At 35.3% G+C, this 16,997-nt stretch overlaps 1 protein-coding gene across 1 annotated transcript; it reads left to right on the top strand.

Annotated features, from left to right (window-relative positions):
* Positions 1-14,006: 14,006 nt before the first annotated feature.
* LOC149964393 (uncharacterized) lies at positions 14,007-14,480 on the top strand. Its single transcript, XM_090167121.1, has one exon. It carries the CDS (start codon positions 14,007-14,009, stop codon positions 14,478-14,480), a length of 474 nt encoding a protein of 157 aa, XP_090023247.1.
* Positions 14,481-16,997: the final 2,517 nt, after the last annotated feature.

Genomic DNA, 16,997 nt, shown 5'->3' with positions numbered 1-16,997 from the left:
GTCACATGAAAACTCTTACGAGGAGAGGTATATTTTGGCTTGCCAACTTGTTATACTATATCGTTATAATAAATAATATGTTTCTTTTATTTTTATCATGTATTTCTAACTCTCGATGACTTAGGCCTAATGTGGTGCTTTGGGTATAAGCCTAGCTGATTATTATTGTTATTACTACAGATCTACAACCTTCTCACCTACCAGTGAAAATAAATAATTTTTAATAGCGTGAAATCATTTTAAGTCTATTGAATTACATAAATTGAAGAGTTCCCTGCATAAATATACCCCACAAATTAAAAAAAAATGGTTAAACCGTTTTTGAGTCTATAGTTATAGTGAATATTGGTTTTAAGAGAAACATCCAGGCAGCTGAAGTTCTTCAAACTCGAAATTATACATAGCTATTAAATTTAAAAAATAATCGGTTCTCCGGTCACTTGCACCTACTTCGAAGTTGGTTGTTTTTCAGATATGCCACTATAAGCCCTGGAGTAAAAACGAAAATTTCATTACCCTTCTCGCCAAGCGAGGTCCGATACCAATAAATTGAACAGCTCAAAATTGAAATAAATTATATTGGATTTGAACTGTAAAGTGTAAGTTAATTTTGCAGGAATTATTATGCCTTGAATCGATTGGAGTTCTCACTTAAAGGGAAAGTTTAGGCTAAGAAAAACATTTAGCCCCAAAATGGCATTGAAAAATAATTATTGAATGCATTTTGAATTTAAAAAAATTATTTGTTTTTTAAAAATAGCTATGATCATTTCTATATGATGTTTCTCTCATCATGAAGCATACCTTTATGAAATATGCGACGTTCTAAGATAAAATCGAAAAACATTTTTAGAGAAATTGATGTTTCTGAGCTTGTGAGAGACCTCAAGAGTTCCTTTTCTTGAAAAAATTAATATACTTTTAATTATTACTGAAAAATAACAATTTCAAAACTATTAAAAAATGCTATTACGTAAAACATTTTTCTCAATTTTGGAGCTGTTGAATAATATGGTATTTATGAATTAATCGACTTTAAAGATATTTTTGGTGTCTCATTACGCTGGTGCTCTCTAACGAACCAAGATACAAGTATATAATCGAGTTACAATCAGGAAAAATACACCAATAAAATTTACTTCAAATTTGCAGATCTTTCAATGAAGTCTATGGCAATGTCATATTTCATGGCTTGCGATCCCATTCCCCAGGTTTCCTGCCAATAAAACGCATTCACTATTAAGTTTTTGGTATTTTAGGAAAACCAATCGAGTTTTTATCTACAAAACATTTTTCTTAACTAACCTGCATCTGTGTTTCTTTTTATTCTAAAATAATATATTTAATCATGGGTAAAAAACTACTAGAGCCTTCACTAAATATAGGTGATCAGATTTTAAAAACATTCACGTAACTGCGACTGTGCAAAGAACCTCCTAATTTATACAGTTTAAAATTTCTTTGAAATAACCTTATTTATAGGGGGAAGAATACAGTAAAAGCCTTTTTTTCGTTCACGCTGAACGTTTCTGTTTTCCCAATTACATAATTGAATTACATTTATCTTATAAGGCTGAACCTTCCTCTAAGGCTTAAAATAATTTTGATAATTCTAATATTAATAGTTAACGAGATATACGGTCCTAACTAAAGGGTAGTTTGGGCGCTTGCCCAACTTGTTTAGCTCCGGGGGTTCGAATTAAAACGTAGTAACTTAAGTACTTTAAAATTTAAAATTGTCAAAATTATTTGAAGCACTAAACAAGAGGCTGTTCTACAATAAAATATTAATTTTATAAGATAAAATACCAAATTAAATGAGTTCAGCTTGAAATAGCGTGAAAGTAGACAAAAGGATTATATTTTATAACTACAGTTGTACTAAATATGAATTCTCAGCCTTGGCCCTCTTAACAAGGTGTTCTTTTTGTGTACTAATTTTTGACGCGATTATTATTTATCAAGTAAATGTCAAAAGCTCAAAATTTCATCCCTTAGTAAATTTAACGTCGCTTTTCTGTAATAGTTTTTTGTAATTGAAGCGTTTTTAAATAAGACTCTCCTTCAAAGTATTTTCCTGAAACTCCGAAAATCAATCAACATCCAAGCCAATCCAACGGGAAAAACCGGCTAACACGCTTCAAATTCATTAAAACTTAAACTTCGTTATATTTGAAATATATTAAAAAAATATTTCAAGCTAGGCTTTGATTATGGTCTGATCGAAACTTCAATTAACTATTAAATATAACGAAGTTTAAGCACGCACTTACAATTATTAGTTCAGAGTTTAAATTCGTAAACTGGCAACTACAAAAACATGCGGTGAAAATATTAAACGTAAGCCCCGAACAACTCATCCAAATAAAAAGGTTTCGGAGGTGTTTTAATTAGAATTTTGAAATTTTGGCATTTCGGTAACGCATAAGAAAGTCACTTTAGTATTTTTACATTTCACTTGATTTTTTAATGCCCAAAACCAAGGGGCTTACCCCGAAAATACACAATAATTTTCACCGATTGGAATCAGCTTCTTTAAAGGGTGTACATAACCGAGGGTATATGGTTTGGAACATCAACACTTCTAGTTAGTGAGTTCTGGCTCAAATATTTAAGGGGTTTTCCATAAAGAATGCGTTGAGGTTATCAATCCCTATAAGTTTCAACGCATTTAGCCAGAAACCGTGTCACTCAGATTTAGTGCAATAGGTTTTGAAACCAAAAACCACATAAATGGAATGTTAAAATGGTCTTACCGCTATTGTACCATAATTTACCAGCTCTGTAAATTTATATCTGAAAATCAAAACAAAATATTATTTTTTTGGCATTAAAAAACATTTCGACTGTGCTTTTGAAATTGTTTGATATCAAATTTTTCGTGACCCAAACAAACTACTCTTTTTCTGACGAAACCTAATTAAAGCCACGGCCACACTCATTTTCATGGCACAATTTTTTTTATAAAAAAATTAAACAGACTAAATCTGGTTTTTAAAAGGGAATGGTCAAGCTTTAACCAGTTAGATAGCCCTATCACCAATTAAATTCTAAAATTTATGGCGAAAACCGCATAAAAAAATATTGAGTGGTTAATTTTTAATAAAATAAAGAAATGTCGGGAAATCGAAAAGCGCGCCGTGACACCTGGTGAGAAGTCGGTGAGACAGAAAAACAACGTAAAAGCGTGCTGCTGAAGACGCAAAAAATTTGTTTTGCACGAGCGGCGCGTTCCAGTTATAAGAGACTTAAGCCTAAATTGGGCGATTTTAAAAGTTAAGATAGTTCGCAAATCGCTCATACGGGGTTAGGGGCGCTGGCGGCAGCCCCTAAGATGGCGGCGAAAATTCAAACCCAAACACCTGGCGTTATTTTTGGTTTCAACTTTTTGGGCCAAAAGCTATTTTTTCAAGACAACAAAGGTACGTGTTAGTATATTGAACGTCTTGTTAATCTTTTGATACGGAAATAAGGCTATATTTTGAAAAGCTTGGCCGTTCCCCTTTAAGGTATAGTGTGGACGGGGCTCTAGCGTAAGATTAAACACGTTTATTATTTATTATTTAAGGAGGGCCAAACCTTCAAAGAAATGTACTAATATATTGAAACTAAACTTCGCTACCCCTTTTAAAATACTTAAAGTATAAGCTAATGTTATTAAACTTTCTTACTTGTACTTGAAGTATTTGTGCATTCCTAAGTAATCCAATTCCTTGACAGCCATTTTTGGAAACTTACCAGGTATATAATAAATTCCAAAGTTCTAAAGAATAATAGTTGATTACTTAAAATTGCTGATTTCAATATACGTACACAAAAAGATCTTTTTAGCGGCAAATTTTTTAAAACCCCGGTTTATGGGAAATTTTATTGGAATTTGGTATAACTAAAGCTCGGGTTTGCACCATAAGGTTCTAATTTCATTCAAATTCGCCAATATTAACATATTAATTTATCAAAACTGTAGTGCATATTTATCTCTTACATTATATAACATTAGGGCTAAATCATAAAAGGTTTAATATTCGTCCTGCCACATGACAAAGACACCTGAAACCTTTTACCTAATATCGCATTAATTTTGCACCAGTAATTACATCAATTTAAAACTCTTTGAAATAAATTTATATTTTACAAGATCATCGCCGTAAATGAGGTCACCCATTCCTATTGATCCGGTCAATTCTACAGGAATCATTTGGGCCCCCTAATTTTTCACGTGCACTTTCCAAATTTACCTTTTAAAGCCTGGAAGGCTATACACGTCTTACATCTTAAAACTACATTTCTAACCATTAGCTATAAAGCCACCAATTCCTTTAGCTATATCTTCAAATATCTTGTAATAATTACAGAAATCACCCGCTATCATACGCCACGAGCTTCGACGTTCGCATAAAAGTGCCGAAGTGAGTTACATGTCATACAACATTGGAATAAATAAAACGAATATCAACCAAGGCGCAAAGGGAGTTCAACAAGTGGGCCCGGCAGTCCCAAAAAGTAGTCTCACACGAGCTTACCTACACGCTAAAAAAGGTTGGGTTAAATATTCCGGGTAAAATTTATTTTTAACCAATATGAGTTAATTTTAACCCATTTTGGGTTGTTCTAAAACTTCTGGGCTATTGTGAAAGGGTTACATGTTTGGGTTATTTGCTGGATTTTTCTTATTGCCCAACTTGGGTAAAATGTACCCAAAAACTGGTAAAACTCCATTATGTCGGCTGCTAAACATTCTTATTGTTTGAATGTTGAGTTTTTATTGGTCCATTATTTTAACGGTTTCTGGCCAAATAGTCGAAACTAAATACTTTGTTGGCAAATGTCAGGAACTTTTAATGTTCCAGGAACGGTTTAGTTTTAGTTTTAAATTCCACAAAACAACAATTGAATCAAATGGTAATTTTAAATTATTATTAATTTAGTTATAAGCAGTATGAACTTACATACTTTAAAACATTGCATTATGTTCTAAACAAAATTTTATGCATTTCCTATACCTAATAAGGCTTAAACAAGAACTAAGTAACGTAATTACGTTAAATAGTTCATGGCTTAAAGTTATTTTTTTCAAGTGTTTAGGTCTGGTTTGATTATTGTGTGAACATGTTTTTTACATCCGAACATCAGAAAAGTTTTACTTAGGTCTAGTTGTTTAAAAATATAAGCTTATATGAATACAAAATGTGAACTGGTTGGAAGTTCTTGAAATTAGTGACAGGAATTGCTCTTAAATCAAGGCAATTACTATGTTGTAATATCACCAATGTCATTAATGTGTTCAGTTTACAGGCAATAAATTATATAAGCATTTGAAACTCGGAATTGACAAACCAAGTTCTTGTAAACGGAGAGTAACATTTGATTTTTTCACATTTCGTGCATTTGGCAAGCCAAATATTTGAGGGAAAGGTGAAGCTGATATTTTTTCTGGACAGAAATGTGGTTCTGTATTTTGAAGAGTATGAGTGGAATTAGTGGAATTTTGACCTTTACAAGTTAACATCTAACAGATATCTGGGAAAAAAATTCAACTTATTTTAGCGAAACAGAGAAATATATCTAATTTTCAAAACATATTTGGTTGTTTTCTTGAAGTTATGGATAGGATGACTGCAATTGGTGGAATTTTGACCTTTACGAGTCAATATTTAACAGATTTTTGGTAAAAATTTCAACTTATTTTAGCGAAACAGAGAAATGTATCTAATTTTCAAGCCATTTTTGTTTTTTTTTAAGTTATGTGTAGGATGAGTGCAATTGGTGGAATTTTGACCTTTGCTAGTTAATATATAACAGATTTCTGGAAAAATTCTAACACTTGATTTTTTCACATTCCATGCATTTGGCAAGCTAAAAATTTTAGAGAAAGGCAAAACTGATTTTTTTCTACAAAGAAATGTGGTTCTGTATTTTGGATAGTATGAGTAGAATTGGTGGAATTTTGTCCTTTAAAAGCTAATATATCACAGATTTCTGGAAAATTTTCAACTTATTTTAGCGAATCAGAGAAATGTACCTAATTTTTCAAAATGTAAAAGTGCTGATATATTTTGGTAATGTTTTTGTAAAATCTCTGAAGTCTCATTATACATAAAATCATATTTTAAGACTATTTTGTACAATCCATAGAATTTAAGGTCCTTCTCAACTAAAAAAGATATAAGCTTAAATAAATAATTTTTTGTGGTTCTTTAGGTGTAAAAATTTTGTACTACAATTATTTTATATTTTATGACTATTATGGTCTTGAATATTTTTCAGAAAATATCCATTTCAATATTCGATGTCCTTAATTAATTGTGACAAAACACACACTTCATTATATTATGTTTATTTGGTTAATTTAGTAGTATGTTCTAACAATAAAGTAGCTCGTAGATCATTGATGTTGGCCCTATTGCTGATGAACCACCTATTGGGAAAGGGATAAATAAACTAGTTATCATCACTATATCATGGAGAAAAGGTTTCTCCATGACTATATAACATTCCAAGAATATTTTTCGTAAACATACATTTTTAAATAACCCTTTTTCGTCTAAGACATATCCCCCTTTATTTTAGGTGAGAATAGTATCAGACCACGTATAATCTATTTCCACTGTGATAAATTTCCTAATTTTGATATTAATCTTTCCGGATAAATGTTTTTGTTATTTTGCTTAAGACCAAAATTTTGGACTCGTGTAAAACAATCTGTGATAAGAAGATTTTCAAAGTTTTAAAAACTGTTGGTCAAAATTTCGAGTTTAAAATCAATTTCCATAAGTTTGTGAATTATTATTGTATATTTAAAGTACTAAAATAAAGTGTTTTTTACGGTTTGTTATCGAAAGTTAATGGCCACTTTTTAGATGCACGATGCAATTTTAATTCTTTCAAACGTTATTTGACAAGGCCGTAACTGTTGCAGGGGACTATACATATATTATAAATACCCAGGTAGTAGGCTTAATTGTAGATCTTGCCCAATTAATCTGGTCAAATGTCAAATTTTAACCATATAATTGGGTAGTTTCAACTACCCAAATCTTGGGGTGAAATGAAATTATTAACCATAAAATTGGGCAAAAGTTGCATTTGACTAAAAGTTTTGGGTTAAATAAAAAAACAAGTTTTATTTTTGGGTCATTAAATAATTGACCCATTTTTGGGTTATTAAAATGCTACCCAACCGCTTGGGTAGTTTGCCATTGACCCAAGCATGTGTAATTTTTTAACCTCATCTTGGGTTGTTTAAAGTTTACAATTACCCGGCGATTTCATCAATGCTGCTCAAAGGTTGCTGGGCAATATCCAGTACGCTCTTTCTTGGTAAACGTGACGGTGGCCTCGGCCTCGTTGACGTTGCTGCAGAGATTAAGGCGTTCTCTCTCTCTCACTCTCTCTTTCTCTCTTTCTCTCTTTTCTCTCTTTTCTCTCTTTTCTCTTTTCTCTTTGTGGTCTTGGGCAGTCGCTAGCCGCCGAAAAGCTCGCCAAAATAATGGCAGATTGTGTTACGTAAAGAGCTCGGGAAATAAATTGAGAAGTAAACGCTTTTTACCTACTTTAATAAGATAAATTTTAAAACACGATAGGTCAGAATCTTTTAAATTATTAAAATTTGAGTTTCTAGCTCATTATCGCTTTCCGAAAAATGTTTTTGTCGAATTATTGTCAGAGCCAAGGCCTAACCACAATCACGATTTACGAAACACTAAAATAAGCCAGCCACTCTTACAAATTTTACAGGTAAGAATAAATTATAATAGGGAATCTTATACACTACTACTTTGGGTGGATTCTAAGCCTTGGTTTATTTATAGATCAAAGGGCCTCTGTCTTGTTGCAATGTAGGTTAATAACATACCTTATTGATTTTAAATAAGTTATTAGCCATGGTAAAGAAACCCAACTTATATGATTATACCATATTATTATTATAATTCTGACGTTTTTCATATTTAAAGTTTCCTGAACGTCAAAAAGTTAATTGTTTGACACAATATAATTTTGGTCTGAATCATGCTCTGTGAAATTAACCAGATGGTTCGCTATCGAATATTATTGCTTCTCTGAGCAATAAAACCGACTAGCGCAAACATAAGTCTTCGGTAAGTATAGTTAAATTTGTCGAAAAAAGTGATAGAGATATGAAGTCCTATTTATTTTTTCTAGGTCAAAAGTCTATGTGTATGAGTATATACCTCATACGATAGACAATTATAATACCTTCAATATTATAATTGGAAAGTTTCTAATTATATATAAGAAAAATTATCTGATTTAAGAAAAACGAAAAGTGATGGCTTCCATTTTAGGCAAGTTCCGCTCTAATAAACGTTTATACATTTTAAGATGTGGTTAAGTACTCCAATAAGAATAAATTCCGTTAGTTTGCTTGGTCATGAATTTGTACCATTTCAAAATACATACTACACTATACTAAGCTGGGATCAGTGGTCTCTGTAATGGGCAATAAATCAGGGTTCGAATTAAAAAAAACCAGCTAAAAAAAACCATGGTTTTTTGGGTATTACCCACTTAAAAACCCACATTCAAAGTTTTGAATTTTAAAAAACACGAGTGGAAAATTTTTAGATGTTTATTATTTTCGAAATTTAAAAATATTCTTACAACTTGTTAAGAACTTAAAAAGACTAACTTACAAAGAGTAAGATTTTCATTACTTTTATTATCTAAACAACCTCATATCTAAATCTTTATAGAGTAATGGCACTGTGACGTCCTAGTACGTCACCCATGCTCTTTCCTATAAATAAAAAAATTGCGACCAAAATGGCGACCATGGCCAAAGCTACAGAGTGCTACTAGCCTACTACTCTATAAGACTATTAGCCTATTACCAGTGTTTTGGTTCAGCGCGGAAATATCTATAGACTTTCACAAGTTTCATTGCCTTCTCACAAGTAAAATTGTAAAATTAAATTGTTTCTTGAAAATATAATATATTTAATAAACATAATATATTTAATAAACATAATATATTTAATAAACATAATATATTTAATAAACATAATATATTTCATAAACATAATATATTTAATATTTTTAAAATAAAAAACCCAATAAAACCCATAAGTACCCAATAAAACCCTAAAAAACCCACTGGACTGGGTATTTAAAAAAAAACCGGGTTTTTTTAAACCCTGCAATAAATGGGTTAAGTTGTTAATTAAATTAAGGGTGCTTTCTTCGAATACAATTTATTACACATAACAAAGAAGGGCAAATTTTGGTCTTTAAGGGTGTTTATAAATATTTTTACCAAATGTTGACTTAAACATTTTTGAACTAACGTTTATTGCAGTTTTTTTTATAGAAAAATGAGGTCTGGTAGATTTTATTTGTAATCAGAAAATGTCGTCCATTTTTCCAGATGGCACACAATCTAACCAGTTTGGTTCAAGTAATCAAATCTTTTCAACTGTGACGACACCGACTTTATCAGCACTGGACTAAAAATTTCAGTGTTTACCTGTTACCCGGTGTTAACGCCTGTTTTAAGGCACTATAAATTCAGATAGTCAATCCCAGAGCTCAAATAAATGTTATAAGTAAAGGCACTATGGTCTTAAAAATATGTACTTACCAATATCCTATTTTTAGTTTAAAAAGTATAACGAGTAAAAGATTTTGCAAAAATGCTTTAGTTAAAGTAATCACATTTTAAAGTGCATTCAACGCTTCGAAATTCACTCTTTCTCACTCTAAATGGAGTCTACAATTGATTCATGAAATACTTAAATTCTAAACTATATTAAAAGGAATTTCAATGGATCTACGAATAGTTTATTTGATAACATTGATAACTGGTTTTCCCATTCGACGGAAAATACGACGGACTTTCTTTATAATTTCCGCGCGGAAGAATTGCCTAACAAACGGTGTTCCAATTTATTTTCCGGCTAACGGCGAACTTTCCCTCACACATTTTTCTTTCGAATGTGAAAAAATCAATTTATCAGTTCCAGCGTTTTTATTTATGATTTCGGTAATTGTTCTTCATGTTGTTCAAGCATCTGGAATTTTCCCGCCGAAAATTGGTAACCCGCTATACAACCATAGTTTTCGTTTGCTTTATGTACACACCTTTTTCGTGCTTAATCACACTTTTAAAATAGAAAACTTGATCAACATAAGCCCCGACAAGTGAAAACAAGTTGGCAAGCTTGCCAAAATATACCTCTCCTCGGAAGAATTTGCAATTAGGCGTATTAACTACTGAACCCGGCACTCAACGATATTTCGCCATATTCAAAGCATCCTCCAAAAAAACGTAAGCCCGGTGCTATTCCAACCAATAGAATATTTTTTATTATATTTAAAATAAATATTACAAATGTTATTATGTTATAAATTTACAATATCAATAGAACAAAAAACTAACTTTAGTCCCAAAACGTTATTAAATTAACAAACTAACAAAATGAGAAATAGAAAATACCAAATTTAAAATTATTAGAACGCTCACGCAACGTAAAATATACGTGCGATAAACTCTTTTATAATACAATGAGTAGTAGGATTTTACCATTTCTACCGCAAATTGGAGCCGTTGGAGCCGGTTGGAGCCGTTGGAGTCGTTGGAGTCGGTTGGAGCTCAAACGTTTCGTAGCTTACCTATATAAGGTAGAGGACAGATAACTTAAGCAATGGTGGTTATTGAAACTAAAAGTAAACACGTACGATTTGGGGGATCGACAGTTTACATCATCCCGTTTGAAGATAGAGTAAATTTTACATTACGTCAGTCTTGTTTGTTTACACAGCGAATAAAATGTGTGTACGAAACTCTACTGAAACCAATTCTGAAACTAAAACTAAAACTTATGGGGAAAACCAGTGTGTAAGCCTTTAGAACACGTGACTGGTATTTCCAAGCAAACATTGTGAAACGTACGCGTTGAGTGGGGAATATCTAAGACGTCATAAGTTCAAACTGCAACTGAAAGTATTAAAGGTCGATATATTCACGGTATAAAAGCCGCTGAAACCGAAAGAGAGCCATATTTTCTCGGAGCTCCGTATACACTGTAAGTAAAAAATTAAGTTTTACCCCATAAAATACTGTGGTTGTTTATCGCTTGGCTCATTTCTCAATATGGATTTAAGTTTACAACATCCTTTTAATGGCTTAGTGGCGGGAGTAACAGGATGTGGTAAAAGCGTTTTTGTGGGCAAATTGATCGAACACAAAGCAATACGCATTAATCCCCCACCTGAGCGTATAATTTGGTGCTATACGGAATACCAAGATAAATTATTTAAGTCCATATTTAGTCATACACCAAGTGTTGAACTGCACGAGGGATTATTGGACGTGGGCAATTTAAATGCCAATACTAGAAACTTTGTTATATTAGATGATTTGTTGTGCGAAATCGCCAATAATAAGGATGTTACGAACCTGTTTATTAGAGGATCTCACCACAGAAATACATCGGTGTTGATTTTAATGCAAAACCTCTATTACCCAGGAAAAGAAATTCGAACCTTGAATCTCAACGCTCACTATCTGGTAATCTTTAAAACGCCGAGAGACCAGTCCGCGATTCTTCATTTAGCGAAACAATATATCACCAGTCAACAGCAAATACGTTGTAGACGCTTTCAGGCAAGCTACAGCTACCAGTTTCAGATACTTATTCGTGGATCTCAAGGCCTCCACCGCGGAAGATAGAAGACTACGTACCGGCATATTACCAGGAGAGCAAGCCACCGTGTTTATACCAAAATGACAGCGATTGTCGAAGCAAACTTTTTCAGAGTTCGAGGGGAGTGGATCGTAAAGGAGGTATGTATTATCATGGAGGAGACAGGCGATTTTAATGTCTGGATCATCAAAGCACCGTGCTCATTCTCGGACTTATCGTACGAGGATAAAAAGCAGTGTCGATGGTTAACGAGGAACAGTTGCGACTTACGCTGGGACGAAGGAGATCATCCGTTTGAATTGGCGCGAGAAATTGCTCTCGAAATTAACCAAAAAGCTAGCAATTTTGTGACCAAGGGTTTGGAAAAATCTATAATTTTATCTAAGTTTTTGGAAACCGAGGTTGTTAACGCCGAAGACTCGGGTTGTCCCCGTCTAGTAACAATCGCGTGCGAAACCCCAAGAGGTTGTATTTCTCATCGAGATAAGAATAACTGTACCCTAGTGAAGGCCTTCCGGTTAGCTACATGGCTCCGCCGAAGAGAGTGCACGAGCACTTAGACTTTTTGAAATATTTGAGATCTTGTAACGGTTGCCAACGGAATGCCGCCATTAAATTCGCGAACAAGGATGCGATAAAAGCGATAGTTGAGTGTTGTATAAATATCTTGCGGCAAATTTTTCCCTCACAGACGAGCAGAAGAAACGATTGAAGAAACACAAATTCGATACGCCGTGTTTCCCAGAATATTCGGCTTTCAAAAAGAAGAAAAATTCTAATTCAAAAGGGCGGCTTTCTCCCGTTACTACTCGGACCCTTACGCTCGATTATTAGTTCCGTAGCCGGTGCTGCCATTAGTAAAGCAATTAAATAAAAAAAATGGCAAAAAAAATGTTATTCGTTTCCGAGGATACGTACCAAAGACTAAATGCAAATAGTGATTTAAAAGTGGACACTACCCTAGAATTAGAAAAAGACGATAAACTTAAAACCATACTCGAGGATTCCAATTTAAACAATACTGAAAAACTGAATCGATATAATCACGTGCTTTCGAGAGTAATCCATAAAAAAGCCAAGAAAAAGGTGGAAAAACCGTCTAAGCCACATAACTGGAGCGCCGAAATTGCCTCTGCCGTACCAACCTATATGATAAATTAGTGTTTGAGCTTGTACAAATGGATAGATCTATCTGAAAAATTCAAGTGGACGGACGCTGGTGAATTAATATATAACAAACGTAAAATTATCGGTTCGAATATTGTCGATCTTTTATCATATACGGTGTCAAAAACTAAGCGAAAAACTCCCGTTACTGGTGGAAAGCAATTTTATTAAATTTTGTATAAAGCTAAAGTACCTAGAACGCTAATTAAAGTTCGCAAACGCGATATCGTTCCTCCTGAAAAAAGAGAATATAAGGAGGAGGATGACGACTCTAGTTACACCGACGACTCCCAAACAATGAACGGTCGGAGTTTTTCTAATTGGATTTCTTTGTAAAACTTTTATTTTCTTAATAAAAATACTATTCAATTTTACTTTCATGTCATTTATTAATAGCTCTTTAAGATGGCAGGTGGCGACGTTGAAGTTATCTCTATGGGAGTCATAACGATATTAGTCGAATCATTCTTAAAATCGCCAAAGATCTTAACCGCAGTTTTAATCGTGTTCATAATTATTCTTATAGAAGTCAGTGATTTCGTTTTATGGTATTACCAAAGTTCCAGAAATTGTTCGTACAATGAATAAACTTAAATAAATTTATAATAAAGTGTCGGACCCGGGCTCGTACGGTAGCGTTAACGGGTTATATCGAGCGGCGAAAGAAAAAGGTCTGAAAGTCACCCTGAGAGAGATAAGGGATTTCTTACAATCTGAAGATACGTATACTCTTCACAAGAAAGCTCTGAAACGCTTTAAAAGAAATAAGACTATAGTTTAGGGAATCGACGAACAGTGGCAGATAGACTTGGCTGATTTAAAAAGTCTCACTCGTCATAATAAAGGGTTTCGTTACTTACTATGTTGCATCGACGTTTTTAGCAAGTACGCGTTCGTGGTCGCTACTAAAGACAAGAAAGGTCCAACCATGCTTAAAGCTTTTAAAACTATTTTGGAATCGGGACGTTCCCCAAAACGCGTCCAAAGTGACCACGGGAATGAGTTTGTTTGCAAAGAGATACAAGGAAAATTAAAACGAAGAGGAATCGGATTTTTCGCCCCGACTCGGAACTGAAAGCGACGGTAATCGAACGTTTCAACCGCACATTAAAGACCCGGATGTATCGGTACTTTACGGAAAATAATACTTTTAAATATATCGATGTTTTAAAAGAAATGGTCGAGGCGTATAACAATAGCTATCACCGATCGATCAAGTGCAAACCCGTCGAAGTCACGTCGGCCATTTCGAAACGTGTTTGGGAAAACCTCTACGGCGACGTGGATTTTACGCCACCAGGCTCGTACGCTTTCGATGTTGATGACGTAGTTCGAATAAGTGCGCGCAAAGACATCTTTGAGAAGGGATACTTTCCCACGTGGTCTGAAGAACTTTTTAAAATATCAGAAAGGCTACCCCGCAGCCCTCCGGTATATAAGATACGCGCCTTGGACAACGAGGTCATTACGGGGATTTTCTACCGAGAGCAACTACAGAAAGTGGGGAAAGACCTAAATAATAGTACTTTGAAAATTGAGAAAGTGTTACGTACGCGACGAAAAGCAGACGGAAGTGTAGAGAAGTTTGTTCGCTGGAAAGGATATCCGCCATCGTTCGACAGCTGGGTGCGAGAAATTGATTTAATATGAGTTTTTACATTGCATTACCTTCGGACTCGTCAATGAGTTATTTTCCAAATAATACGACCAGTAAATTCCGAACATACTTACCAGAATCGGTGAAACTGCATTGACCCTACGAGGTGGCTTTGGCGGAGATTAGCTATCCTCATACTTGGAACAATATGCCAGTGTCGTGCGCGTTGACTTTAACTAGCCACGTAAAATCTATGGTTAGTAGTGGTTACTTTAAAATGATAGAACTGCCGGCTGGCTACTACGGAAATATCGATGACCTTTTGGAACAACTCAATTACGACGAAGACGATATCGCCAACGTGACAATACTGAAAAATAACGTGACAGCCGAAGATGATATTTTCGATCCAGACACGCCTGTGGAAGCGAAATACACGTTTAAATATATCGCTAGAATTCGTCGCGTGGAGGTTTCCGTTAAAACGAATTACACGTTAACTATACCTGGTACCCTGGCGGTCATGTTGGGATTTTCCAAAGATGCAACGAAAACTACTAGCTTCGCTCAGATAAGAACGGCAACGTACCCAGTTGATTTGGACGCCGGTCTTCATTCTCTATTCGTATATTCCGATATTGTGGAAAGCAGGGCTGTAGGAGACGTACACGTGCCTTTGCTCCGAATAGCGAGCGTACAAGGGAGGGACGGCGACACGGTGGACAAGGAATTTTCCCGACCTCACTACCTGCCGGTTTCGGCCAATACGTTTCAATCTATCGAAATTAACGTTATGAGCGAAATGGGAGTCCCCGTCAAGTTTGAAAGAGGAAAGGTTCACGTAACCCTCCACTTTAGACCTCGAAGAATGTGGACACCCTTATAAATATAGCGTACGGGAAACGTACACTCCTCATTCTTATTGTGAACATTATACGAAACGCATCATGAAGTATCATCACTCTTCACCGGTCAATCAGTTGGACTACGACCGGCATTTTTTAAGCCAGATTGAACATTATCAGTCGGGTAATGGGTCTATACCCCTTTACCACGGTCTCACCGTTCAGCGAGGCTACGGTCTTGGAAATTTCATAGCCTCTGCCTTTCGACAAGCTATCCCGATTTTGAAAAAGGGCGCCATTTTCTTGGGAAAAAAGTTTTTGGAAACCGGGGCTAGAGTTGCGGCGGACGTCGCCAGTGGTGTACCGATTAAGGACTCGCTTAAAAGCCACGGCACGACGGTGGGGAAGGAAACCATTTTGGAATTGAATGACGTGGTGAAACAGAAAATGTCCGGAAACGGGAATAAAAGGAATCGAGAACGAAAAAGGATAATCAGTTCAGTCTCGAGCAGGAAGAAGCGAACATCGTTTCATCAACCCTCCGATATTTTCTCTTAATATAAAATGACACACATCCACCCCGATTCGCGAGCGTCGGTGAGTTCCGAATTGGAGCTTTTTAACATCCCGCTCACTAACGCCAGCATCGTAAGTGGTGAATGGGTCGAGTACAGCCCCATCTCTAACATTAACGGAAACTCCGAAACGTATATTGACATGTCAAAAACGTTACTCCATCTACAAGTTCGACGCGTCGACCCGGCGGATGGCAAGAGTATCCCGGCGGCAGCGGTATATTCGGCCGACCGCAAATCAATCGTCAGGCCAGCTGACGAGGTAGCGCCCGTAAATCTGTTTCACGCCAGTCATTTTAGCGAAGTGCACGTGTCATTGGGAGACAGGTCGGTAACGCCATCACCGCAGAATTACCCGTACAGGGCCATGTTTCAAACTGCCGTCACATTTGGAGGACCAGCAAAAACGAGTTACCTGACGGCCGCGTTGTTTTACAAAGATACTGCCGGGAAATTCGACACTCCAACGGAAAACGAAGGATTCTAGAAAAGAACGAATTTTGCTAGACAAGGAACGATCGATTTGATGGGAACGGTTCACGCGGACTTGTGTCAACAGTCGCGTTTCATCCCTAACATGATTGACATAAAGTTCAAATTTATTAAAAGTCCCAACGAATTTTGTATTCACGCTTTTGACGGCGTCAAATAGAAAGTGCAATACGAGTTGGCGTCCCTGTATATCAGGAAAGTAAAGTTGACTCCCGAAATTTGAATTACGCACGCAAAATGTTTGGAACTTTCTACAATGAAATACCCCATAACTCGAACCGAATGCAACTCTTTCTCTATAAATAGTGGAACTAAAATTTGCGTTCGAGATAATTTGTTCATGGGTCAATTACCTAAACGAGTCCTTTTCGCACTCGTGGATTACACGAAGACGCCTTTCAATTTTCAACACTTTGATTTAAATCATATAGTGCTATTCTTAGACGGGACAAGTATCCCTCATAAAGCTTTGACCCCCAACTTTCGAGAAAATCAGTATATGAGATCGTACACGAAACTTTTCACCCAGACTTCGCAATGGCTCCTTGACGAAGGCAACTTTATAACTCGCGAGGAATTTCCTAATGGAAACTGAATATTCGTATTTGACTTGAGTGCCGAACTCATCAGCTCCAACTCGCAGTTCCAGTTGATAAAG

This window comes from Leiobunum rupestre, chromosome 1, assembly GCF_980474605.1.
Source record: "Leiobunum rupestre chromosome 1, qqLeiRupe1.1.hap1, whole genome shotgun sequence".
Classification (NCBI taxonomy): Eukaryota; Metazoa; Arthropoda; class Arachnida; order Opiliones; family Sclerosomatidae; genus Leiobunum; species Leiobunum rupestre.
This window is presented reverse-complemented; position numbering and strand designations above follow the sequence as displayed.